This window comes from Oncorhynchus tshawytscha, linkage group LG10, assembly GCF_018296145.1.
Source record: "Oncorhynchus tshawytscha isolate Ot180627B linkage group LG10, Otsh_v2.0, whole genome shotgun sequence".
Taxonomy (NCBI): domain Eukaryota; kingdom Metazoa; phylum Chordata; class Actinopteri; order Salmoniformes; family Salmonidae; genus Oncorhynchus; species Oncorhynchus tshawytscha.
This window is the reverse complement of record NC_056438.1, coordinates 36,236,049-36,263,884: the sequence shown is the minus strand read 5'-3', so window position 1 is coordinate 36,263,884 and position 27,836 is coordinate 36,236,049. Positions and strand designations below refer to the sequence as shown.

The window sequence follows — 27,836 nt, the reverse complement described above, 5'->3', positions numbered from 1 at the left end:
TCAAATTGTAGTTTTATTTGTGAGCTATGTTGAATTTATTACACATCATAGATTTATTTGTGATTTATGGTGGTTTTATTGCAGTCAGATGGAAAAGAGTAAATAGTCATTTTAGGGTCATAGATTTAGCTGGTGGTAACTTCTTGTTAAGAAACTGGGTGGTTCGAGCCCTGAATGCTGATTGGCTGACAGACGTGGTATATCAGATTGTATACCATGGGTATGATAAAACATCTATTTGTACTGCTCTAATTACGTTGGTAACCAGTTTATAATAGCAATAAGCCCCCTCGGAGGTTTGTGGTATATTGCCTATATACCACGGCTAAGGGCTGTATCCAGGCACTCAGCGTTGCGTCATGTTTAAGAACAACCCTTAGCCTTGGTATATTGGCCATATACCACACCATTCCTGCCTTATTGCTTAAATAGACACACCGCTGGAATACGGTTTTAACCAATCAGCATTCAGGATTAGACCCACTCCTTATATAAATGGTGAATATTTGTGAAATATTTGTACATATTCATGGTTTATGGTTTAGTTTGTGAAATATCTTTTTAAATATTTACGTTGATGGTTTTATTTACTAAATATGTCAATATATTCACAGATCATAGTTTTACCACGGATCGTGGTAGACATATTTACAGAATAAAGAAACAAATCTCACTCCATACTTATCAAACAACAGAAAATTGTCTCCATATCAATACAGAAGCGTAAAAAAGACATTGACTATGCACCACTGAGCTACCAGCAGTCTGTCTTTCAGTCTAGGGCTAGGCTACAAAACCGCATTCTTATGCGCAAAACATGCGCAGCTGTGAGCGCAAAATAAATAGTTCCGCACACAGACCCAGAGAAAAAAAGTTCTCATGCTGGACAGAACACCACCCTGAGTACCTAGCTAACGTTACGAGGATTGGGAGCACGCCAAAGACAGCTAACGTTAACTGGGCTTCATCAAATCTGGAGGTCCTTTTAACCTAATAAGATTTGCTAGCCAAGCGGCGAGAGAAATTGCAACTTATAATGGCCTCGGAAGAGCTTTATGAGGTGAGTTAGCTACTATCTACTGCTAGCTAGCTAGCTGAAATGTTTTTTTTGTTGTTGTTCATGTAGCTAGCTAAATTAGCTTCTTAGCCAGCCACCTGGCTTGAAAGACACCTCATATTAGCTTGAGCTTCATAAAAATTTCAGCCCAGGAAGTTGCCTACTAAATCGAAATTGGGCCACCTTAACGATGGCTAGCTTGCTGACCGTTCGTTAGCCAACGTTAGTTAGCAGTGATACCGACGATGCATGTCATGTGTTCTTTGCTATTTTCCCCGACCAACTTGCTTAAGCTAAGCTAGTGAGTGAGCTAGCTATTGGGTACTACAGTCTCTGCAGCAAGAGGGTTTTGCCTCACCTCTAACTTCGGTCTTGTGGCCAGGTTTTTAAACAAATCAATGGAGCATAGGTTTATGCTTTCACAGAGGTACTATTCTATATGTAATTATGTGAATGCTTTCCAGTTATTAACGTTCGTAGTAGTCCAGGCAGTTATGTGCCACATTTTAGGTGATATGTGAACTTTTTCATAAAAGCATGAAACTTGGTACAATTAGTTTGGGGCCCAGAACATTTTCAGATATAAAACGCCTCCTGGTGGCTATTGTCCGTTCCGAGGAGTAAAAAGTAGAGGTAGACTTACCAATTAGTTCGTGTTTTTACGAATAACAATTTTGAGTTATTAAGCAATTAAAACGAGTCACTCTGTTACTAATGAATGACTGCAATTGAATTGGCCACAAGGGGATATCAGTCACAAACCACAGTTACAGTAGAGGAAAGGGATGTATAGTTCAGTACAGTAGAGCACACCAGGGACGTGAGAAATGGAAAAATGTTCATAATGTTTAAACAGAAAATAAAAAGTTAAAACCATACAAAAAAATCTAAAAATTCCAGGTAAATTCACTATGCAGCTGCCAGCACCGGTTTGGGTCTCGTGGTGCGTCCCTTTCAGATGCTTAAGCATTGCACCTGTACTACCATTACTACCATTACTGTATCTCAATTCCACCTTGCAAGTTTCCACCTCGCAATTCCACATCCACCTCGCATTTAACTTCTCAAAGTATTGCCATATACTGTAGGACTTCGCTGCTGTCGCTTCCTCATTGACATTTTTCCAGCTGGGGGGGGACACTATTTTTATGTTTGGAAAAATAACGTTCCCAAAGTAAATGGCCTATTTCTCAGGACCAGATGCTAGAATATGTATATAATTGACATATTAGGATAGAAAACACTATAAAGTTTCCAAAACTGTCAAAATATTGTCTGTGAGTATGACAGAACTGATATTGCAGGTGAAACCCTGAGGAAAATCAAACCAGGAAGTGGCTTCTATTTTGAAAACATGTTCCATAGCCTGCCTTTGCTCCATTTTAAAGGGATATCAACCAGATTCCTTTTCCTATCGCTTCCTCAAGGTGTCAACAGTCGTTAGACATAGTTTAAGGCTTTTATTTTGAAAAATGAGCGAGAACGATAACATTGAGTCATTGTATGGCTGGGTGCCAACAGCGTTTTGTAAGCGCAACAGAGTTTGGGCAGCCATTGTCTCTCCCTCTCCTCCCTCTCCTACTGAAAAAGACGGTTGCGGTTGATATATTACCGATTTATATATTTTAAAAACAACCTGAGGATTGATTATAAAAAACCGTTTGACATGTTTCTGTGGACATTACTGATACTATTTGGAATTTCCGTCTGCGTTGTCGTGACCGCTCTTTCCTGTGGATTTCTTCACATAACGCTACAAACAAACGGAGGTATTTTGGATATATAAATTATCTTTATGGAACAAAAGGAACATTTATTGTGTAACTGGGAGTCTCGTGAGTGAAAACATCCGAAAATCATCAAAGGTAAACGATTCACTTGATTGCTTTTCTGATTTTCGTGACCAAGCTACTTGATGCTAGGTGTTCATAATGTTTTGTCGAGCGATCGATAAACTTACACAAACGCTTGGATTGCTTTCGCTGTAAAGCATATTTTCAAAATGACACGACAGGTGGATTAACAAAAGGCTAAGCTGTGTTTTGCTATATTGCACTTGTGACTTCATGAATATAAATATTTTTAGTAATGTTATTTGAATGTGGCGCTCTACAATTCAGTGGTTGTTGATGACAATTATCCTGCTAAAGGGATGAGTAGCGTCAAGAAGTTAACGGCAATGACATGGTGGTTGATTCCTCGACTGTCAACTCCTGGTGTCGACTCCCATTTCTGACTGTCAAGATTTGATTCTGCTTTTTGGAACGGAGGAGACTTGCCATACTTCCGAGAGCAAACACACATCTTTCATAGTGAACTAGCGAGGGACGGAGAGAGAGGGGAGGGGCACAGTATAGGCAGGTCGGCCACCAGGCAGACAGTCAAAATGGTGCATTAGGCCTATCTATATACAATCAAATGCTTTAACTCACAATTTCTTGGCTTGCAAAGTCAGTAAAGTACAGCCTATCATCAATGAATAGGCTAGGATATTCTACATCCAACAGACCGAAGACTGAGCACACACTCGCATCATTAGAGAAGCGAAGGAGCAGGCGAGCCTGCAAGAGGTAGCGAGCGGCCGGGGCAGAAATAATTGTGTGCATATCTTGGTAATCTCTGTCTTGCAAATTCACGAAAGTAGCCGAAAATGTGCCTCTTCCCCTCTGGTTTTATTTACATTTTACAACTTTCCCCAGGCCTTTTATAGCCTATTGTTTAGTTAGGCTATAACACGAAAAATTACGTTTGGGATATCTGCACTGTGATTTTTAATTATGCATATTTTTCTTAATCCCAATTTAGATTACAATATAATGTAATATACTACAATACTTCTCTATTGTACCAGGGGTCGAATTAACTTTCAGAATGCAGCAATTTTTAAACGCGGACCATCAAACAAATCAATGCAATTGAAACAATTTCACCTTGCGTTTCATATTGAACTTTAAAAAAAAAATCAATCTTCAATAGAGGGATGCGGGGTGTGCAACTAGTTTTTCTTCACACAAAATATGTTAGTGCAACACATTCGGCAGGAAATGTCATCTGATGAAAACAATTTCAACAGAAGTGCAACGCTATTTGGCTAGCAGCCACACAAGTAAATTAGTTTACAATAAAGTTTTTTTTTTGCAAAAACGATGCATGGCCATCATATTTCTGTAAATCATATAGAGACTATAGCCAGCTACATTTACTAATGTTTTGCTTAAAGTTAATCTTGCATTTTTTGACTTGCTACCGGAGAAAAACTACCCTGGAGAAAAGTACCAGAGAGAGGTAGCCTACATATCAGTCAGCGCTGTCTGGTGATCCAATGACAAGAGCATGGATATTTCATCCGAGTAGAGATGTGCAACTGAAGCACGAAATTAGTCCTTTTACATTCATGATTTGGAGCGAACTTTGACTGAAGCGGTGCAGAATTTACAAAAAGAAGCCTTTTAAATCTGCACTTTCAAAACCCAGCTAGATATGTTTTCAGTGTTTTCTTTCCTTTTCTGCGTGAAAAATGTGAAATCCTGTATTAACGTGACCCCTGACTACTAACATCTCCCTGCTTACCTCTTCCTGCTCCTGCATTGCAAATCCACATCAAATCAAATCCAAATCAAATTTTATTTGTCACATACACATGGTTAGCAGATGTCAATGCGAGTGTAGCGAAATGCTTGTGCTTCTAGTTCCGACAATGCAGTAATAACCAACAAGTAATCTAACTAACAATTCCAAAACTACTGTCTTATACACAGTGTAAGGGGATAAAGAATATGTACATAAGGATATATGAATGAGTGATGGTACAGAGCAGCATAGGCAAGATGCAGTAGATGGTATCGAGTACAGTATATACATATGAGATGAGTATGAAAACAAAGTGGCATAGTTAAAGTGGCTAGTGATACATGTATTACATAAGGATGCAGTCGATGATATAGAGTACAGTATATACGTATGCATATGAGATGAATAATGTAGGGTACGTAACATTATATAGGGTAGCATTGTTTAAAGTGGCTAGTGATATATTTACATCATTTCCCATCAATTCCCATTATTAAAGTGGCTGGAGTTGAGTCAGTGTCAGTGTGTTGGTCCTTGATCCTTGGTCCTTGACTAGTCTCTCAAAGCACTTCATGATGACGGATGTGAGTGGTACGGGGCAGTAGTCGTTTAGCTCAGTTACCTTAGCTTTCTTGGGAACAGGAACAATGGTGGCCCTCTTGAAGCATGTGGGAACAGCAGACTGGTATAGGGATTGATTGAATATGTCCGTAAACACACCGGTCAGCTGGTCTGCGCATGCTCTGAGGGCGCGGCTGGGGATGCCGTCTGGGCCTGCAGCCTTGCGAGGGTTAACACGTTTAAATGTCTTTACTCACCTCGGCTGCAGTGAAGGAGAGACCGCATGTTTTCATTGCAGGCCGTGTCAGTGGCACTGTATTGTCCTCAAAGCGGGCAAAAAAGTTATTTAGTCTGCCTGGGAGCAAGACATCCTGGTCCGTGACTGGGCTGGATTTCTTCCTGTAGTCCGTGATTGACTGTAGACCCTGCCACATGCCTCTTGTGTCTGAGCCATTGAATTGAGATTCTACTTTGTCTCTGTACTGACGCTTAGCTTGTTTAATAGCCTTGCGGAGGGAAAAGCTGCACTGTTTATATTTAGTCATGTCACCAGACACCTTGCCCTGATTAAAAGCAGTGGTTCGCGCTTTCAGTTTCACACGAATGCTGCCATCAATCCACGGTTTCTGGTTAGGGAATGTTTTAATCGTTGCTATGGGAACGACATCTTCAACGCACGTTCTAATGAACTCGCACACCGAATCAGCGTATTCGTCAATGTTGTTGTCTGACGCAATACGAAACATCTCCCAGTCCACGTGATGGAAGCAGTCTTGGAGTGTGGAGTCAGCTTGGTCGGACCAGCGTTGGACAGACCTCAGCGTGGGAGCTTCTTGTTTTAGTTTCTGTCTGTAGGCAGGGCGGGGCAGGGCCTTATATGCGTTGTGGAAGTTAGAGTAACAATGATCCAAGGTCTTTCCATCCCTGGTTGCGCAATCGATATGCTGATGAAATTTAGGGAGTCTTGTTTTCAGATTAGCCTTGTTAAAATCCCCAGCTACAATGAATGCAGCCTCCGGATAAATGGTTTCCAGTTTGCAGAGAGTTAAATAAAGTTCGTTCAGAGCCATCGATGTGTCTGCTTGGGGGGGGATATATACGGCTGTGATTATAATCGAAGAGAATTCTCTTGGTAGATAATGCGGTCTACATTTATTGTGAGGAATTCTAAATCAGGTGAACAGAAGGATTTGAGTTCCTGTATGTTTCTTTCATCACACCATGTCACGTTAGTCATAAGGCATACGCCCCCGCCCCTCTTCTTACCAGAAAGATGTTGGTCTCTGTCGGCGCGATGCGTGGAGAAACCCGTTGGCTGCACCACCTCGGATAGCGTCGTTCCAGTGAGCCATGTTTCCGTGAAGCATAGAACGTTACAGTCTCTGATGTCCCTCTGGAATGCTACCCTTGCTCGGATTTCATCAACCTTGTTGTCAAGAGACTGGACATTGGCAAGAAGAATGCTAGGGAGTGGTGCACGGTGTGCCCGTCTCCGGAGTCTGACCAGAAGACCGCCTCGTTTCCCTCTTTTTCGGAGTCGTTTTTTTGGGTCGCTGCATGGAATCCACTCCGTTGTCCTGTTTGTAAGGCAGAACACAGGATCCGCGTCGCGAAAAACATATTCTTGGTCGTACTGATGGTGAGTTGACGCTGATCTTATATTCAGTAGTTCTTCTCGACTGTATGTAATGAAACCTAAGATGACCTGGGGTACTAATGTAAGAAATAACACGTAAAAAAACAAAAAACTGCATAGTTTCCTAGGAACGCGAAGCGAGGCGGCCATCTCTGTCGGCGCCGGAAGTAGGCCGTCATTGTAGACTGCTTACCACTGTTTGCCTCACTATTGTTTTAAAAATAGATTTTTATATATATGAGAATAATATTAAATCCTATTTAAATGGTCTTTATACTGTATTTCACTAAATTTTATTAATGTTTTATTTAATTTACAATGACGGCCTACCAAAAGGCCTCCTGCAGGGCCTGGGATTAAAAAATAAATATAGGACAAAACACACATCACAACAAGAGAGACAACACTACATAAAGAGAGACCTAAGACAACAACATAGCAAGGCAGCAACACATGACAGCACCCCATGGTAAGCAACTTAACAACATGGTAGCAAAACATGGTACAAACAATATTGGGCACAGACGACAGCACAAAGGGCAAGAAGGTAGAGACAACAATACATCCACACAAAGCAGCAGCAGGAGTGTCCATGATTCTTTGAATGAAGAGAAACTGTCCAGTTTGAGTGTTTTCAGTCACTAGCTGCAGTGAACTGAAAAGACGAGCGACCCAGGGATGTGTGTGCTTTGGGGACATTTAACAGAATGTGACTGGCAGAACGGGTGTTGTATGTGGAGGATGAGGGCTGCAGTAAATTTCTCAGATAGGGGGGAGTGAGGCCTAAGAGGGTTTTATAAATAAGCAACAACCAGTGGGTCTTGCGATGGGTATACAGAGATGGCTAGTTTACAGAGTAGTATAGAGTGCAGTGATGTATCCTATAAGGATCTTTGGTGGCAAATCTGATGGCCGAATGGTAAAGAACATCTAGCCGCTCGAGAGCACCCTTACCTGCCGTTCTATAAATTATGTCTCTGTAATCTAGCATGGGTAGGATGGTCATCTGATTCTGGGTTATTTTGGCAGCTGGGGTGAAAGAGGAGTGATTACGATACAGGATACCAAGTCTAGATATAACTTTAGCCTGCAGCTTTAATATGTGCTGAGAGAAGGACAGTGTAGCGTCTAGCCGTACTCCTAGGTACTTGTATGAGGTGACTACCTCGATCTAAACCCTCAGAGGTAGTAATCACACATGTGGGAGGAGGGGCATTCTTCTTATGGGCAAGGAGGCATGGCTGAGTCAAATAGGAATCCAGACTTGATGAAGTGGTGATTTAAAGAGCTCAGCTATGTGCTTATTGTCAGTAACAACCACATCATCAACATTAAGGGACATGGGCAGCTGTGAGGAGGGTTTATTCTCCAGGTATTTAACTGTTTTCCAGAACTTCTTGGGATTAGACCAACAGAGAGAACTGCTCCTTAAAGTAATTAACATTGGCCTTCCGGATATCCTGAGTGCACTTATTTCTCATTTGCCTGAACGATTGCAAGCATCTATGACAAATCAGGACAGGTCGTTTCACTGAGCAGCCATTACGAACACTGGCTGTAAAACAGTGATCACTAAGGTCATTACAGAAAACACCATACTGATACCTATCAGGATTATTTGTGAGGATAACATTGAGGAGAGTAGCCTTTTCTGGGTGTTTGGAGTCATACCTTGTGGGATTTGTAATAATCTGAGAAAGATTTAGAGAGTCCCATTGCTTTAGAACTTGGTCAGGTTGTATTAAGCATGTCCCAGTTTAGGTCACCAAGCAGGACAAATGTAGACTTCGTGTAAGGGGCCAGGAGAGAGTTTAGGGCAGGTAGGGTACAGGCCGGTGCAGATGGAGGATGATAACACCCAGCAACAGTCAACAAAGAGCTATTTGAAAGTGTAATGCTTAAAACCAGCAAATCGAAAAAGGTTAAAACAAGAAAGGTTAACGTCAGTATTCAAAACACTCTTCCGTAACCACGTCTCAGTAAGGACCGGACCAACACATCTGGAATGGAGCCGTGAACCCACACTTTCAATTGATCCATTTTCGGTAATAAGCTTCTAACATGCAGAGAACCCCGGCTTTTACGAGAGCAGAAATCAGAATTGGCGCTAGCAACAGTAGATGGGCCAGGGTGTACATGCATATTTCCAGATATCATCAACAGTAATACAATCAAGGCACGGCAGAGGACAGGGAGAGCTCTGCAGTGCTGATTCATGACATCTGAATGTGCATCAGATGGCAACAAGATCATATTGTAACAACAATTTCATCAGGTAACATGAATACAAAGCTGGCGAGAGGTGGTTAGAATAGGATGAGAGGCCAAAAGTCTGTGTAAACAATAGTCAGAGTCCTGAGTGTGGGAACAAACAGTCTGTCCCATGGTTGGGTAAAGAAAGTTTGTAGTCAACAAAGTATACAGGAGTAATGGGGCAAAATGCACAAGAAAAAATAAATGTGTATATATATATATATAACGACTTGGGGCTAGCCATTCTAAGTTCAGAGTCACTCTCACCAACATGACAGTGCATTCTAACACTGTAAAAGGCCCTTAGTTGGCTCTTGTGTATTTTATGACAATTTGAAGAGAAGGAAGTTATTAATGGGTTTGATAAGATTAAAGATTCTCTCATGGGACCCTATTTCAATTTCAGGGGATCCCAAGTTTTGGAACCACTGTACTACTAACCTTTCTCTCGGCTTGCTTCCTCTCTCTGTCTCCTTCACCTCCTGCATTGCAGCCTGCCTCAGCATCACCACTGTCTGCCTCACCACTGGTACGCAATATAATATTATTTATGTTGATTTGAAAATTGGATTACACTTTTTAAATCTTACATAATGCTTGAAAATGAAGCTCGGGTTTGGGGTAATGCAGAATCAACCATTTCGGATTCTGCTTTACTGAAAATGTATGAATGGAGTCAACCATTGATACCAAGCTAAGGCAGGAGCAACTGCACACTGCTAACCCCAAGAATGACATAAGGAGGATGGAGTCTTTCAGCAGTTGGATGTCGCAACAGAATCTGCTGCATCTTCTGGCCGAATAAAATGCACAACAGTAAGCTATACAAGAAGACAATATGTCACACAGCCAATCAAGAGACTGATTTTGATGACATCGCCCATATATAGACTCATTATCGAATTATGTCCATATGGGGATGAAGTGGATTGAAGCATAGAATATTAGATCTTTGTCGGCCTATGTGGACAGCTCCTCTGGCTAGAGGGTCATCTTCTATGACCCTGTTGGTCATCCATGCCATGAATCTTCATCACATACTCTACCATACTCTCGTGCCTAAATTGACAATTTGTCTGGCCTAGATGGTCATATGCATTCCAACCTTCTACTTGGTACAGCTGAAGGAGGTTCCTTCCATCTTTTCTTTATTTCCTTTGCTGCTGCTTGGTCTTTGGGAGTCTAGGCCGGGGTGTTGATAATTGTTGTGAAAAGGGCTATATAAAGAACATTAGTATTCAGTGAGTTTGAAATGCTGCACCAATGCATAATTTGTGGGAGGATTTGCTCATTTTTCTGTTTTTTCTTCATGAACATTTCAACATGAGCTTTAGTCCATAAAGTAAAATTGTGAATTGCTCCAAAATGGACATGTTCTCTTCTGAAAAAGAATTTGGCGAGTGGCATTTGCTTTCTTACCCTGGCAGTCCATCGTTTTATATAATAGTCTGAACTGTTTGTGATTTGTAATCCTTGACCATCGAAACATAGGGGTAGATATAACATTTTCCATGTTATGTTTGGTACAGGAGCTATGACGCAAAATATTATTATATATATATTTTGTACCTTTTTATTTAACTTGGCAATTCAGTTAAGAACAAATTCTTATTTTCAATGATGGCCTAGGAACAGGGGTTTAACTGCCTTGTTCAGGGGCAGAAAAACAGATTTTTACCTTGTCATTTCGGGGATTTGCTCTTGCAACCTTTCGGTTACTAGTCCAACGCTCTAACCACTAGGCTACATACTGAACAAAATATAAACGCAACATGAAGTCTTGGTCCCATGTTTCATGAGCTGAAATAAAAGATCCCAGAAATGTTCCATAAGCACAAAAAGCGTATTTCTCAAAAATCTTTGTTAATATCCCTTTGGTGAGCATTTTATCCTTTGCCATGATAATCCAGCCATCTGACAGATGTGGCATATTAAATGGCATGATTATTACACAAGTGCACCTTGTGCTGGGGGCAATAAAAGGCCACTAAAATGTGCAGTTTTGTCACACAATGCCACAGATGTTTTGAGGGAGCATGCAATTGGCATGCTGACTGCAGGAATGTCCACCAGGGCTGTTGCCAGAGAATTTAATGTTCATTCTACCATAAGCCACCTCCACCGTCGTTTTAGAGAATTTGGCAGTACGTCCAACCGGCCTCACAACCGCAGACCACGTGTAACCACGTCAGCCCAGGACCTCCACATCCGGCTTCTTCGCCTGTGGGATCGTCTGAGACCAGCCAACTGGACAGCTGATGAAACTGAGGAGTATTTCTGTCTTTCATAATGCCATTTTATAGGGGGGAAAACATTCGGATTGGCTTGGCCTGGCTCCCAAGTGACTGCGCCCCTGCCCAGTCTTGTGATATCCATGGATTAGGGCCTAATTCATTCATTTCAATTGACTGATTTCCTTATATGAACTGTAACTGTTGCATTTTATAGTTTTTGTTCAGTGTACATTTTTGTAATGGGAAATGGCAGCCATGAGCTGTTTTTGGGATAGCTCCATATCTGAAAGTTTTTCATGCTTTTATGAAAAGGTGAACATTAATTTTCACATATGGCCTGGACGATAGGTGAACTGTTGCAAGTTGCCAGCCTATCCTATCTATACTATATAAGGTAATGGATTAAAGTTACATTGAACATTTTAGTTTCAAACTCAACATGCTGATGTTGTCTTTTGTTCAAGTTTGCCATTTACCTGTAGTTAAATTGCCTACATTGACAATCTTACACACAGGCAGTTCGGGTTAAACACACAAATAACTACACTAATCAGCAATATATCTATGAAATCAAAACTTATAGGAGGAATATCATAAGGTAGGCCAATATAAAGAAAACTGGCCCAATTAGCCATGAAATCTTCTATTCATTAGTCACTGCCTGTGGAAATAAACAGCCTTTTTGGAGCTGGTGGTCTAGGTCTAATACTATGGCTAGACCATAGGGATGAAAACAGTTCATGACTTGTGTTGCTGGGGTCCTTGATGATGCAGTGGTTAATGAAAATGTCCTTGAAAGATGGCAACTCTGTTCCTAGGTGCCTCCTTCTAGGCTAGGTCAATATATGTGGGGCTGCCTTATTTTTGAGGTCTACCCCGAGTTAGAAACATCCTACTGGAGATCTGAGGGTGTTAGAAGAAGCTATAGCAGGGTCGTATTCATTAGTGCAAACGGATAACAAAAACAAGCATTTCTTATTGGACAGTTTAGGGAGTCCTGCCCTGTTTGTCCTTTTTTGTCAATTTGAGTGCCTGGTGAATACGACCCTGGAATATCACAGATGATTTCACCATATGGCTGATTGTTTCTCACGTCACGTAGTCCATTGTATGCTATAGCTGTCGTTTTAGTCTCATGATTTGTGACTTAGTGACTGCCCTAAATCCAGTCATTGCCACTGCCAACTATTTTTAAAATTCTGTTACAGGTTGAGAGAATTGTGGACAAACGGAAGAACAAGAAAGGAAAGATTGAGTACCTGGTGCGCTGGAGGGGCTATGGCTACGAGGGGGACACCTGGGAACCCGAGACGCACCTCTCTGCCTGTGTGGAGTTCATTCACGATTTTAATCTGCAACACGGCGAAAGACAGAGAGACAGTACTTTACTGCGCTCCACTCGAAGCACTCCCAGCACGACCCACAGTTCGAGAAACAACGCCCGCAAACAGATCTGCAGGCCTCAGCCACACAGTGGCGCAGGAAGCCATGCTCTAGTAAAACCCGGGAATGCCTCTTCCCCCACCGCAGCAGCTACGGCCATCTCGAAACCGTTGCCACCACTTGACCCTGGCGTGGCACACACTAGAACGAATATGCAGCTTAACTTGAGCCAAAAGTACAGTGTTTCGGCCACCGGTGACATTTGTAGACCTGGCTTCACAAGCGGGCCTGCGGCTTCTCCGGTGGGCACGGTGCGTCGGAGCATGGACCTGGCGAAGTCCGGGATCAAAATCCTAGTACCCAAAAGCCCCATGAGCAGCCGGGCGGACTCTGAGTCGTCGCCTAGCGAGGCGGCCCACTGTCTGGAGCAAGGGGGTCAGGAGCAGGACTCTGTGCCCCCAGAGGTAGCCCTTTTGGAAAAGCCTCCAGGGTTGTTGCTGGGGCCTGGGGAAGAAAGAGCGCGCATGGGGACCCGGCCCAGGATTCAAAGCCAAAGCCCATTAATTCCTCAGCAAGTCCCCATCACCCCCGCATCAATACGCACACTCAATGGGAAAGGTAAGGCTCTAGGGCGATTCCACGCCAGCGGAAAATATTTTTTGGTATCGCAGATTTTTCTGGCAATTCTCACAACTTCACTAGGAGGAAAGATGTTTGAAATGTTTTTTACATTTATCATGATGAAAGTGGCCATTTTAGGCCCTTTTTAGACCTATACAGTGGGGAGAATAAGTATTTGATACACTACCGATTTTGCAGGTTTTCCTCCTTACAAAGCATGGAGAGGTCTGTAATTTTTATCATAGGTACACTTAAACGGTGAGAGACGGAATCTAAAACAAAAATCCAGAAAATCACATTGTATGATTTTTAAGTAATTAATTAGCATTTTATTGCATGACATAAGTATTTGATACATCAGAAAAGCAGAACCTAATATTTGGTACAGAAACCTTTGTTTGCAATTTCAGAGATCATACGTTTCCTGCAGTTCTTGACCAGGTTTTCACACACTGCAGCAGGGATTTTGGGCCACTCCTCCATTACAGACCTTCTCCAGATCCTTCAGGTTTCGGGGCTGTCGCTGGACAATACGGACTTTCAGCTTCCTCCAAAGATTTTCTATTGGGTTCAGGTCTGGAAACTGGCTAGGCCACTCCAGGACCTTGAGATGCTTCTTACGGAGCCACTCCTTAGTTGCCCTGGCTGTATGTTTCGGGTCGTTGTCATGCTGGAAGACCCAGCCACGACCCATCTTCAATGCTCTTACTGAGGGAAGGAGGTTGTTGGCCAAGATCTCGCGATACATGGCCCCATCCATCCTCCCCTAAATACGGTGCAGTCGTCCTGCCCCCTTTGCAGAAAAGCATCCCCAAAGAATGATGTTTCCACCTCCATGCTTCACGGTTGGGATGGTGTTCTTGGGGTTGTATTCATCCTTATTCTTCCTCCAAACACGGCGAGTGGAGTTTAGACCAAAAAGCTCTATTTTTGTCTCATCAGACCACATGACCTTCTCCCATTCCTCATTCCTCCCATTCCTCCTCTGGATCATCCAGGTGGTCATTGGCAAACTTCAGACTGGCCTGGACATGTGCTGGCTTGAGCAGGGGGACCTTGCGTGCACTGCAGGATTTTAATCCATGACGGCGTAGTGTGTTACTAATGGTTTTATTTGATACTGTGGTCCCAGCTCTCTTCAGGTCATTGACCAGGTTCCTGCCGTGTAGTCCCTCACCTTCCTCATGATCATTGATGCCCCACAAGGTGAGATCTTGCATGGAGCCCCAGACCGAGGGTGATTGACCGTCATCTTGAACTTCTTCCATTTTCGAATAATTGCGCCAACAGTTGTTGCCTTCTCACCAAGCTGCTTGCCTATTGTCCTGTAGCCCATCCCAGCCTTGTGCAGGTCTACAATTTTATACCTGATGTCCTTACACGGCTCTCTGGTCTTGGCCATTGTGGAGAGGTTGGAGTCTGTTTGATTGAGTGTGTGTACACGTGTCTTTTATACAGGTAACGAGTTCAAACAGGTGCAGTTTATACAGGTAATGAGTGGAGAACAGGAGGGCTTCTTAAAGAAAAACTAACAGGTCTGTGAGAGCCGGAATTCTTACTGATTGGTAGGTGATCAAATACTTATGCCATGCAATAAAATGCAAATTAATTACTTAAAAATCACACAATGTAATTTTTCTGGATTTTTGTTTTATATTCCGCCTCTCACAGTTGAAGTGTACCTATGATAAAAATTACAGACCTCTATATGCTTTGTAAGTAGGAAAACCTGCTGATTTAGCAGGTTATCAAATACTTGTTCTCCCCACTGTACATGCATCCTATAAGACCCTATGATCTGTAAACTACATGATACAGACATCTTTGTCATTATAATCCTAATAGTGTGCTCTAACATATGGAGTATGTCTAGATTCTGAAATAGAAATTTTCACATTAATTTATTCAACATGAACTATTTAATGGATATCAAAACTACCCATTTTGATTTAGCTTATTTTTTAGATATACTGTTTGGAACAATATACTCTTCAAACGCGTCACATTTCCAGAGTGGGGACTCTTGGTAATTGTAACAATGTGACCCATTTTTTTTTATACATGAACATTTACATTATAGGTCATTAACCAATCTCAGCCCTCCTTTAGGATTGCACATTCAGCAATCACCAGCAGAGGGCATTCCTTGTAATCCATTCGCTGTGTTGGTGGTGGCGGAGAGCCCACTCTGGAAAAGTGATATACTCTACAAGGACATCGTTCCAAACTATATGTCTTTAAAATGAACAAAATCAAAAAGGGTTGTTGAGAGATTAATGTTAAATAAATGAATGTGTATTTCAAAATCTAACATTCCTTATAGTGTGCTCTATGTACGGTTCACAGATCATAAGGTCTTACAAGAGGCATGTATTCGTACCCCCTGACTTATTCCCAATTGTGTTACAGCCTGAATTCAAAATTGATTAAATAAATACATCTCCCCCATCTACACACAACCCCATAATGACAAACTGAAAACATGTTTTTACAAATGTTAGATAATTGATTGAAAACGAAATACAGAAATATCTCATTTACATAAGAATTCACAGTCAATACATGTTAGAATCACCTTTGGCAGTGATTACAGCTGGGAGTCTTTCTGGGTAAGTCTCTAAGAGTAAGAGCTTTGCACACCTGGATTGTATAATTTTTGCACATTATTCTTTAAAAAAATATTCAAGCTCTGTCAAGTTGTTTGTTGATCATTGCTAGACAGCCATTTCTAAGTCTTGACAATTTTTTTGTATTTATTATGGATCCCCATTAGCTGATGACAAAGCAGCAGCTACTCTTACTGGGGTCCAGCAAAATTAAGGCAGTTTATACAATTTTAAAACATTACAATATATTCACAGATTTCACACCACACTGTGTGCCCGCAGGCCCCTTCTCCACCACTACCACATGTCTTCAGTACTACATCCATGTGTATGTATAGTACGTATGTTATCATGTGTGTATGCATGTCTGTGCCAATGTTTGTTGCTTCACAGTCCCCGTTGTTCCTTAAGTTTATTTTTTATTTATCAAATTTTACTGCTTTGAGTTACTTGATGTGGAATAATAGACTTCAGTGTAGTCATGGCTTTATGTAGTACTGTGTGCCTCACATAGTCTGTTTCGGACTTGGGAACTGTGAAGAGACCTCTTGTGGCATGTTTTGTGGGGTATGCATGGGTGTCCGAGCTGTGTGCCAGTAGTTTAGACAGACAGCTCGGTGCATTCAACATGTCAATACCTCTCAAATCAAAGCAGTGAAGAAGTCAATCTCTTCTCCACTTTCAGCCAGGAGAGATTGACATGCATATTATTAATATTAGCTCTCTGTGTACATCCAAGGGCCAGCCGTGCTGCTCTGTTCTGAGCCAATTCCAATTTTCCTAATTCCTTTTTTGTGGCACCTGACCACACGACTGAACAGTAGTCAAGGTGTGACAAAACTAGTGCCTGTAGGACCTGCCTTGTTGATAGTGTTGTTAAGGCAGAGCATCACTTTATTATAGACAGACTTCTCCCCATCTTAGCTACTACTGCATCAATATATTTTGACCATGGCAGTTTACATTCTAGTGTTACTCCAAGCAGTTTAGTCATCTCAACTTGCTCAATTTCCACATTATTTATTACAAGATTTCGTTGAGGTTTAGTGAGTGTTTTGTTCCAAATACAATGCTTTTAGTTTTACAAATATTTAGGGCTAACTTATTCCTTGCCAACCACTCTGAAACTAACTGCAGCTCTTTGTTGAGTGTTGCAGTCATCTCAGCTGCTGTATATTTTCAAACTGATTTAAAGTCTAAACTGGCCACTCCGGAACATTCAATGTCGTCTTGGTAAGCAACTCCAGTGTATATTTGTCCTTGTGCAGCCACCATCATACCTGAAAATATGAAGAGTGATACTCAGTGATGTGTTGTTGGATTTGGTTCAAACATAACGCTTTTTATTCTGGACATAGTTAATTTATTTTCCAAATGATTGGCAGTTTTACTTTAGTTTCTTATTACAAACAGGATGCATGTCTTTGGAATATGTTTTATTCTGTACAGGCTTCCTTTTCACTCTGTCATTTGTTAGCATTGTGGAGTAACTACAGTGCATTTGGAAAGTATTCAGACCCCTTCACCTTTTCCACATTTTGTGACATTAAAAGCCTATTCTAAAAAAACATGTTTTTTAAATGTCCCCCTCAATCTACACACAATACCCCATAATAACAAAGCGTTAACAGGTTTTTAGAAATGTTTTCAAATGTATAAACATTTTTAAACAAATACCATATTCACATAAGTATTCAGCCCCTTTGCTATTCCACTTGAAATTGAGCTCAGGTGCATCCTGTTTCCATTAATAATCCTTGATGTTTCTACAACTTGATTGGTGTCCACCTGTGGTAAATTCAATTGATTGGACATGACATGGAAAGGCACACAACTGTCTATATAAGGTCCCACAGTTGACCGTGCACGTCAGAGCAAAAACCAGGCAATGAGGTCGAAGGAGTGGTCCGTAGAGGATTGCGTCGAGGCACAGATATGGCGAAAATAACCAAAGAAGGTCCCCAAGAAAACATTTGCCTCCATCATTCTTAAATGGAAGACGTTTGGAGCAACCAAGACTCTTTCTAGAGCTGGCTGCCTGGCCAAACTGAGCAATCGGGGGAGAAGGGCCTTAGTCAGGGAGGTGACCAAGAACCCGATGCCGTCGGGGATACGCTAAATACAAATGTGAGTCACATTTTCAAACAGTCCAGATTTTCCAACGGGGCTATAGGGCAAGTTTTTTTTCTCTTGCGCCTGATTAGCCTCATTTCACTGCCAAAAAATGTAATCATCTAGTGTTCAGCGAGATAACAACATATTGTCAAATTCAGGTAGCCTAGTCAAATAATTAACATCTAGTCACATTAACCGTTACTCTTGCGGGAATTCCACTAACGGTCCATATGTAGCCAACGTTGCTGCTGCTCATTCCTTTTGCTCGAAAATGAACTAATGGATAAAAAAATTAAGGCCCATGTCCATAGAAACACATACCAGCTCTACTGGTAGTACTGCTACGACCAGCAGCACTGCACCTGTCGATGACACAAGTTGTTCTGCTTCCACGAGCACATCCAATGCTAGCATCAGTAACTCTACATTTGTTGTTAGCCCAGCTAGCATGGACACTGACAGTTGTGAAATGGATGCAGACGAAGAGCTACTGCCCCCTTACCCGGGAAAGCACCAAACAACAGACAGGGAAGTTGGACCATCGAAGAGTTGCAAATATGATGAACTACATTGATTTGGGGTTCACTTATATTGGGAGTAGTGCCTTTCCTCAGCCACAGTACTTTTGCACATATCTCACAACTCGATGAAACCTTCACTCTTGCACAAGCATTTAGAAACAAAACATGCCACTGGAGTTTTTTGAGCGAGAATTAAGATTACTTTCGAGTAGTAAGACATGTATAAAAGCAACAGATACTCTTAATAAGAAGGGGCTAGAAGCGCCTTATATTGTGAGCTACCGAGTGGCTAGGACAGGCAAGCCCCTTACTATTGTGTAGGACTTAATTCTTCCTGATGCCGCAGATATGGCTGGGGAAAAGGCCCCAAAAAACTATACAGACAATGACTTCATCAAACACTGTTTCACGACGCATCAGTGACATGGCAGGAGATGTTTTGAAACAATTACTGCTTCGCATACAAGCCAGTGAATTCTATGCGTTACAGCTGGATGGGTCAACAGACATGGCGGTCCTGGCACAGTTCCTGGTATATGTCCGTTACGTTCATGGGGGGGTCAATTAAGGAAGACTTCCTCTTCTGCAAACCACTGGAAACCAGGACAACAGGAGAGGATATTTTTAAAGTAATGGACAGCTTTGTGACATCAAATGGACTTTGGTGGTTAAGATGTGTTGGTGTCTGTATTGATGGTGCAAAAGCCATGACAGGGATACAGTGGAGTGGTAATGCGCGTGCAAGCAGTTGCTCCCGACGCCACTTTTATAACATACAGAAGTGCGCTGGTCATCAAGGGGTACATTTTTTTTTTTTTTTTGAGAGACGAGCTCATTTTACTGACCATAATTTTCACTTGTCTGACCGCTTGCATGACGACGAGTTTCTCACACAACTGTCCTATCTGGGTGATGTTTTTTCTTGCCTGAATCCAGGATCTGACAAAATGAGGCCATGATTAGAGAGCTCTTCTGTCTGCATTAACAAGGACAACATACAGGTCTTTCTATCATTGTATGATTCTAATGCTTACGAACAATGTCTGGACAAAACCTTGAGGCCATGATGACCCAAAGAACTGGATTCATTAGCTCTTCTCCAGTCCACTGATATCTGAACAAGGACAACATACAAGGTTCTTTTTTATCAAATTTACTGCCAGATATGGCTGCGCTGAGAGTCCTGCTTTCGCAAATCTCGCTGTTAAAACACTGATGCCCTTTGCAATCCATGTACCTATATGATAGTGGATTCTTGGCACTGACTAGCATGAAAACGAAATCCAGGCACAGACTGTGTGGAAAATTATTTAAGACAGAGACTCCAATACAACCCAACATTGCAGAGGTATGTGCATCCTTTCAAGCACACCCTTCTCATTCACAATTTGATGAGAAAATAAGGTTTTATGTAAGATTAACTAAATAAAGAGCAAAATTATTATTTGTGCCCTGGTCCAATAAGCGCTCTTAGTCACAGCCTGGCTCGTGGGAAGTGACAAACTTCTTAAGTGTAATTAATGTATCGTATAGTGTGTGTGTGGCAGGCTTACAATGATGGCAGACAAACAATATTTGAGAGTGCGCTGACCCTGGAGCTAGAGGGGTACGCAGCTGGAGGTTGAACGTTTGAAGGGGTACGGAACTATAAAAAGTTTGGGAACTACGGATCTATGCAGCACTCCACCAATCAGGCCTTTATGGTAGAGTGGCCAGATGGAAGCTGCTCCTCAGTAAAAGGCACAGCCTGCTTGGAGTTGCCAAACGGAACCTAAAGGACTCTCAGGCCATGAGAAACATTCTCTGGTCTGATGAAACCTAAATTTAACTCTTTGGCCTGAATGCCAAGTGTCACGTCTGGAGGAAACCAGGCCAATACCAGTGACGCATGTTGGTGGCAGCATCATGCTGTGGGGATGTTTTTCAATGGCAGGGACTGGGAGACTAGTCAGGATCGAGAGAAAGATGAACGGAGCAAAGCACAGGGAGATCCTTGATGAAAACCTGCCCCAGAGCGCTCAGGGCCTCAGACCGGGGCGAAGGTTCACTTTCCAACAGGACAACAACCCTAAGTACACAGCCAAGACAAAGGAGTGGCTTTGGAACAAGTATCGTAATGTCCTTGAGTAGTCCAGCCAGAGCCCGAACTAGAACCCGGTCGAACATCTTTGGAGAGACCTGAAAATAGACTTTGGGGGTGCTTTATTTGGCTCATTGTGCTCTAGCAACTGCTTGTGGCGGGCCAGGCGCCTGCAGGCTGGCTTCCGGGTTAAGCAGGTGGTGTTAAGGACTGCGGTTTGGTGGGTCATGACTCAACCTTCAGCTCTCCCGAGCCCATTGGAGAGTTGCAGCGATGAGACAAGATCATAATTGAAATTTGATATATATATTTTTTTATGGTTGAATTAATAAACTAAACTAAGCCAAGAAGACTCTAGGCTGTAATCACTGACAAAGGTGCTTCAAAAGTACTGAGTAAAGGGTCTGAATACCTATGTGATACTTTTAAAACAAAATAGCAAGATTTTTAATTTTAAAAAACATTGCTTTTTCATTATGGGGTATTGTTTGTAGATTGGGGGGGGGGCATTTTAATCCATTTTATTTATATACATTTGCAAGTCATGGCAACAATGGGGTATTGTTGCCATTAAAGGGTTTGAATACTTATTGACTGAAGACATTTCAGCATTTCCTTTTTTTTAGGAAATTTGACAAAATAATTTAACAATTCCACTTTGATATTATGGAGTATTGTGTGTGTGTAGGCCAGTGAAAACATGTCAATTGATTCCATTTAAAATTCCGGCTCTAACGCAAGAAAATGTGGAAGAAGTCCCGGGGGTGTGAATAGTTTTCTGAAGACACTGTAGGTCTGGAAAGGGCCTAAAATGGCCACTTTCATCATGATTTCATAGAAAAAATAGTTTGATACAAATGTAAAAAGCATGTGTAACATCCTTCCTCCCAATGAAGTTTCTGAGAATTGCCAGAACAATCTGAGATGCCAAAAATATATTTTGCTCCCGCTGGCATGTAATCGTCCTCTAGGCTTTTTCAATAGACTTCAATAACTGTTGTTGTGATGTATACTGAACCTAGGTCTCTGTGAATTAAGATGTTAGAAGTAGTTTGAGGATTTAAAAAAAATATGTAGCCTACAACTTCTCGCTCTGGTCTAAGTAGACCACAATTGCAGAGGTGAGTGATTGTGGACATTGCCATGCAAACAGAGTTCTTTACAAGGTTGTTTCTCCCCCTTCTCCACAAACGAATGAGTACACAGTTAAGTCAGTTGGTGGACTGTTCATCTGCTGTTGAGTAGAACCTAAAGTAAACCATTCAGGCAGTACCAAAGATTTAATTTACCTGGTTATTTAAACAGACAATGTTAAAGGCTGTGTCACCGTTATATTTTGTCACCATTTTTTAATCCACCAGGTACATCAACACTCATGGAGGCTCTGGCGGCCAATGGGACAGCTAGCCTGCAGAGTGCAGTGGCAGTAGTCACTGCAGTCTCCGGGGTGGCAGGGAAACGGCGCTTCGAGGAGCAGCGCTCAGTCTTCGACAAGCGCCTTCGGTTCAGCGTCCGGCAGACTGAGAGTGCCTACCGCTACAGGGACCTTGTCGTCAAGAAGCAGGATGGCTTCACCCACATCCTCCTCTCCACCAAGTCCTCGGAGAACAACTCACTTAACCCCGATGTGAGTCATGCCCGTCTTGTCTTTGCCCTAACAAAACAATTGTTACACTGCATGACAGGCCAAAAATAGTAGTACTTCATCGTTTAGTTATGCAAACTTTTCCAAACAATTGGTAGTCAAATATAAATGTATGCAAAATATCTGAAATGAAAGTCAAATACTTGTCCTATAAAAAATATTGGGTTGGTGTCCTGGATTAAGCCTAGTACTGTACTAAAACATATTTCCAATATTAACTCCATTTAAAGTGCTTCTTAATCTCAGACTAGGCTTCATCTGTGTCTAGGTAATTGGCCTATAATAATTGTCTCCCTCATGGCTGCCTCAGGTGATGAAGGAGATGCAGAGTGCCATGGCCACGGCGGCGGCAGACGACAGCAAGCTGGTCCTGCTGAGTGCCGTGGGTAGCATCTTCTGCTTCGGCCTGGACTTCATCTACTTCATTAGACTGCTCACCGACGACCGCAAGAAGGAGAGCATCAAGATGGCTGAGACCATTAGGTAGGTCAGAAGGGTGTACTTTTGTTTTCTATTTTGTATGTGGATTGTTTTCAGAGAAGAAGAAAAATGATGAAAACAAAAAAACTTTCTGTCCCTTACTGACGTTTGAAGGCTCACCCTGGCCCTTTCTCGATTGTCCAAAAATGTGTCCTGTCCTTGTCCCTCTTACATCATCTGCACTGATTGGAGAAAACAAAATGGTGGAATGGTTGATTTCATCTCTGGTCAGTTCTTTCAGATCAGTGCAAGTGACAGAATTGTAGACAATTGTCTCGAATCATCAGTTATTTTGAACAGGTGGAACAAATGAGGAGTAGAACGTTAGCTGTGTGTTGTAGGGGCAGTCTTTGTAATGAAAAACAAGTTATTGTGATGCCGAATGAAATTACTGGGAGTTTATACAGTTGAAGTTGGGAGTTTACATACACTTTGGTTGGAATCATTAAAACTTGTTTTTCAACCACTCCACAAATTTCTTGTAAACAAACTATAGTTTTGGCAAGCCGGTTAGGGACAACTACTTCGTGCATGACACAAGTCATTTTTCCAACAATTGTTTATAGACACATTTAATTATAAGTGAAATAATCTATCACAATTCCAGTGGGTCAGAAGTTGACTGTGCCTTTAAACAGCTTGGAGAATTCCAGAAAATTATGTCATGGCTTTAGAAGCTTCTGATAGGCTCATTGACATCATTTGAGTCAATTGGAGGTGTATCTGTGGATGTATTTCAAGGCCTACCTTCAAACTCTGTGCCTCTTTGCTTGACATCATGGGGAAATCAAAAGATATCCAAGACCTCAGAAAAAATAAAGCCGAAGAACACCATCCCAACCGTGAAGCACGGGGGTGGCAGCATCATGTTATGGGGGTGCTTTGCTGCAGGAGGGACTGGTGCACTTACAAAATAGATGAAATGATGTGGATATATTGAAGCAACCTCTCAAGACCTCAGTCAGGAATTAAAAGCTTGGTCGCAAATGTGTTTCCATATGGACAATGACCCCAATCATACTTCCAAAGTTGTGGCAAAATGGCTTAAGGATAACAAAGTCAAGGTATTTGAGTGGCCATCACAAAACCCTGACCTCAATCCTATAGAACATTTGTGGGCAGAACTGAAAAGGTGTGTGTAAGCAAGGAGGCCTACAAACCTGACTCAGTTACTTACACCAGCTCTGTCAGGAGGAATGGGCCAATATTCACCCAACTTATTGTGGGAAGCTTGTGGAAGGCTACCCGAAACGTTTGACCCAAGTTAAACAATTGAATGGCAATGCTACCAAATATTAATTGAGTGTATGTAATCTTCTGACCCAGAATGTGAATGAAAGAAATAAAAGCTGAAAAAAAACATTCTCTTCTATTATTCTGACATTTCACGTTCTTAAAATAAAGTGGTGATCCTAACTGACCTAAGACAGGGAATTTTTACTAGGATTAAATGTCAGGAATTGTGAAACTTGAGTTTAAATGTGTTTGGCTAAGGTGTATGTAAAACTTCTGACTTACACTGTATATGGAGTGTGCGTCACTTTATTTTGATTTAGTTTAGTCTTTGTAATGATGCCACAGAAGACAGTTATGCAGACAGTATGTCATCTCCATCCTCAGGACATTCGTGAACACATTCATCCAATTCAAGAAGCCCATCATCGTAGCCGTGAATGGACCTGCAGTGGGCCTCGGAGCCTCTATCCTCCCGCTGTGTGACGTTGTCTGGGCCAACGAGAAATCCTGGTTTCAGACACCCTATACCACCTATGGACAGACACCCGACGCTTGCGCCTCCCTCACCTTCCCTCGCATCATGGGCGTGGCCTCGGTGAGTTCATACGGCATTGTCTGAAAATCCTCCTCCGAGGGGGAGTAGTCCAGATGTAGTGTGGGGAACTATTTAAGTGGAGCACTCACTGGGCTGGTTTTCCCGCGATGGGGAATATCCTGTCCAATACAAAAAATTAGAGTGGAGTGGGACAGCCCCACTCCTTTTTAAATGTCTTTTTTATTTAAAAAAGACAACTATTAATACTTACCATACCAGTACTTTTTCCTGCTTAACCTCACCCCGTCTTCTCTCTCTCCCTCCCCCTCTTCTCCCAGGCCAATGAGATGTTGCTGAGTGGGCGGAAGCTGACAGCCCAGGAGGCCTGCGCTAAAGGCCTCGTGTCCCAGGTGCTGTGGCCCGGGACTTTCACTCAGGAGGTGATGGTTCGCATTAGGGAGCTAGTCACTTGTAATTCAGTTGTAAGTCATCCTTTTCATTTTATTTTGAATTGTTTTTATATTTTGTGGCGTCTCTTTTCCACACAGTACGACCCTGCCCCTCTCCCTCACTTTGGTCTTTTGTTCTCTTGCTTTTTTTGTCTCATCAAAAAACATTTTCCCACCGACACTCATTTACAGTGCCTTCGGAAAGAATTCAGACCACACATTGTTACGTTAGTTTTATTCTAAAATTGATTTTTTTTTTTAAATTCCCTGCAACCTACAAACAATACCCCATAATGAAAAGCAGTTTTTTTTGCAAATAAATTTTTGTTTTTGTTTTTAAATTATCACATTTACATACGTATTCAGACCCTTTACTCAGTACTTTGTTGAAGCACCTTTGTCAGCGTTTACAGCCTCAAGCCTTCTTGGGTATGACGCTATAAGCTTGGCCACCTGTATTGGGGGAGTTTCTCCCATGATTCTCTCAAGCTGGATGGGGATCGTCGCCGCACAGCTATTTTTAGGTCTCTCAAAAGATGTTAGATCGGGTTCAAGTCCGGGCTCGGGCTCAGAGGTTTGTCCCGAAGCCACTCCTGCGTTGTCTTGACTGTGTGCTTAGGGTGTTTGTCCTGTTGTAAGGCAAATCTTTGCCCCAGTCTGAGGACCTTGTTTCTCATGGTCTTGAGTCTTTTAGGTGCCTTTTGGTAAGCTCCAAGCGGTCTGTCGTGCCTTTTACTGAGAATTGGCTTCTATCTGGCCACTCTACCATAAAGGCCAGATTGGTGGAGTGCTGCAGAGATGATTGTCCTTCTGGAAGGTTCTCCCATCTCAAAAGAGGAAACTCTGGAGCTCTGTCGGTGACCATCAGGTTCTTGGTCACCTGACTAAGGCCCTTCTCTCCCAATTGCTCAGTTTGGCCAGCTCTAGAACGAGCCTTTAGGTTCCAAACTTCCATTTAAGAATGTGTTCTTGGGTACCTTCAATGCTGCAGACATTTTTTGGTGTCCTTCCCCAGATCTGTGCCTCGACAACAATCCTGTCTCGAAGGACAATTCCTTCGACCTCATGACTTGGTTTTTGCTCTGACATGCACTGTCAACTGTGGGACCTTATATAGACAGGTGTCTTTCTAAATCATGTCCAATCAAATTAATTGGCCACAGGTGGACTCCAAGTTGTCGGGACGGTCAAGGATGATCAAAGGAAGTTGGATGCACCTGAGCTCAATTTGGATTCTAATAGTAAAGGGTTTGAATACTTATGTAATTAAGGTATTTCTGTATACATTTATTTTTGCTTTTCTCATTATGGGGTATTTTGTGTGTAGATTGAGGATTTTTATTATTTAATCGATTTTAGAATAAGGCTAACGTAACAAGGGGTCTGAATAGTTTCCAAATGCACTGCACACACACACACACTCTCTCCTAGCCGTAGTGTTCGCTTGAATTGTTATATTTTAGTCTCCCGGGATACCAGTATCAATTTTTTTTGTCCATGGCAAAAAAAATCAACAAAACGCAGTCCAAACTCTTTGGTCCTTTTTTAAAAACCTTCCGTATGTAAAATATTGTGTGTCAAACTTGGAAAATAAATAAATGTGACTGGATGACAACATAATGATTTGTTTCCAACATTAGGGCTGTTTTCCTAAAGAAGTTAAACATGCTTTGTTTTGTTTCCTTGCCATGATACAAATGAGTATTGCGATACTGGTATCATCCTCTGGCCCTAACCAAGAGTGTGTTTTTAAATTAATATAATGCTTTTAGCAATACATTAAATTGAGATCATGTCACCAATATCTGGATGTTATAGAATTTCTCCTGAATCTTTTCATTGTTGACAAAAGGGGATCTTGTGTCATGTCCCAGAGTTAAATGTAAAACAAATCTATGCCAATATCCATAAGTCATATTCCTTTTGCTTTTTTCTTGCCGGGTGGGGGGGGGCTCTGTTTGTTGCACTGTAGGTCCTGCGGGAGTCCAAAGCACTGGTGCGAAACACAAACCGGGCCGCCCTGGAGCAGGCCAATGAACGTGAGTGCGAGGCGCTGAAGAGAGTGTGGGGCTCTTCGCAAGGGGTGGACTCCATCCTCAAATACCTGCAGAAGAAGATTGATGAGTTTTAAGGAAAGCACATATTCCCCCTACGTTCTCAAATAACCAGAAAAACATGGCACTAGCAGTGCATGGCGTTCAATCTGTAGCCTCTCAATATCCCACCATCCCTCTTGCATGTATGAGAGTACAGTGCATTCGGAAAGTATTCAGACCCCTTGACCTTTTCCACGTTTTGTTACGTTACAACCTTATTCAAAAATACATCGATTTTAAAAAAAAAATCTACAAACAATACCCCATAACGACAAAGCAAAAACTAGTTTAGAAATTTTTGCACATTTATTACAAATAAACTACTGAAATATCCCATTTACGTAAGTATTCAGACCCTTTTTACTCAGTACTTTGTTGAAGCATGTTTGGCAGCGATTACAGCCTTGAGTCTTCTCTGGAGCAAGTTTTCATTGAGGATCTCTCTGTACTTTGCTCTGTCCATATTTCCCCAGTTCCTGCCGTGGAAAAACATCCCCACAGCATGATGCTGCCACCACCATGCTTCACCATAAGGATGGTGCCAGGTTTCTTCCAGATGTGATGCTTGGAATTCAGGCCAAAGAGTTCAACCTTGGTTTCAGTAGACCAGAGAATATTGTTTCTCATGGTCTGAGAGTCTAGGTGCCTTTTAGCAAACTCCATAGCAGGCTGTCGTGTGCCTTTTACTGAGGAGTGGCTTCTGTCTGGCCACTCTACCATAAAGTTCTGACTGGTGGAATAGTGCAGTGATGGCTGTC

At 42.0% G+C, this 27,836-nt stretch overlaps 1 protein-coding gene across 2 annotated transcripts; it reads left to right on the top strand.

Annotated features, from left to right (window-relative positions):
- The first annotated feature begins 745 nt into the window (after positions 1-745).
- LOC112260149 (chromodomain Y-like protein) lies at positions 746-27,329 on the top strand. Of its 2 annotated transcripts, XM_024435036.2 has the most exons (7): positions 746-1,060; positions 12,520-13,312; positions 21,999-22,264; positions 22,593-22,765; positions 24,383-24,593; positions 24,872-25,015; positions 26,955-27,329. In XM_024435036.2, the coding sequence occupies exons 1-7, from the start codon at positions 1,037-1,039 to the stop codon at positions 27,111-27,113; spliced, it is 1,770 nt and encodes a 589-aa protein (XP_024290804.1). In that variant the 5' UTR covers positions 746-1,036; the 3' UTR covers positions 27,114-27,329. The 2 variants fall into 2 exon arrangements, with proteins under 2 accessions (XP_024290804.1, XP_042184459.1); XM_042328525.1 differs by lacking the exon at positions 12,520-13,312 and having other exon boundaries at positions 748-1,060.
- The last annotated feature ends 507 nt before the right edge of the window (positions 27,330-27,836 follow it).

Coding starts and splice junctions, on each gene's coding strand:
- LOC112260149 (XM_024435036.2), top strand. CDS start 1,037: ATGGCCTCGGAAGAGCTTTATGAG. Junction 22,265..22,592: donor ACAACTCACTTAACCCCGAT/GTGAGTCATGCC, acceptor TGGCTGCCTCAG/GTGATGAAGGAGATGCAGAG. Junction 22,766..24,382: donor AAGATGGCTGAGACCATTAG/GTAGGTCAGAAG, acceptor CTCCATCCTCAG/GACATTCGTGAACACATTCA.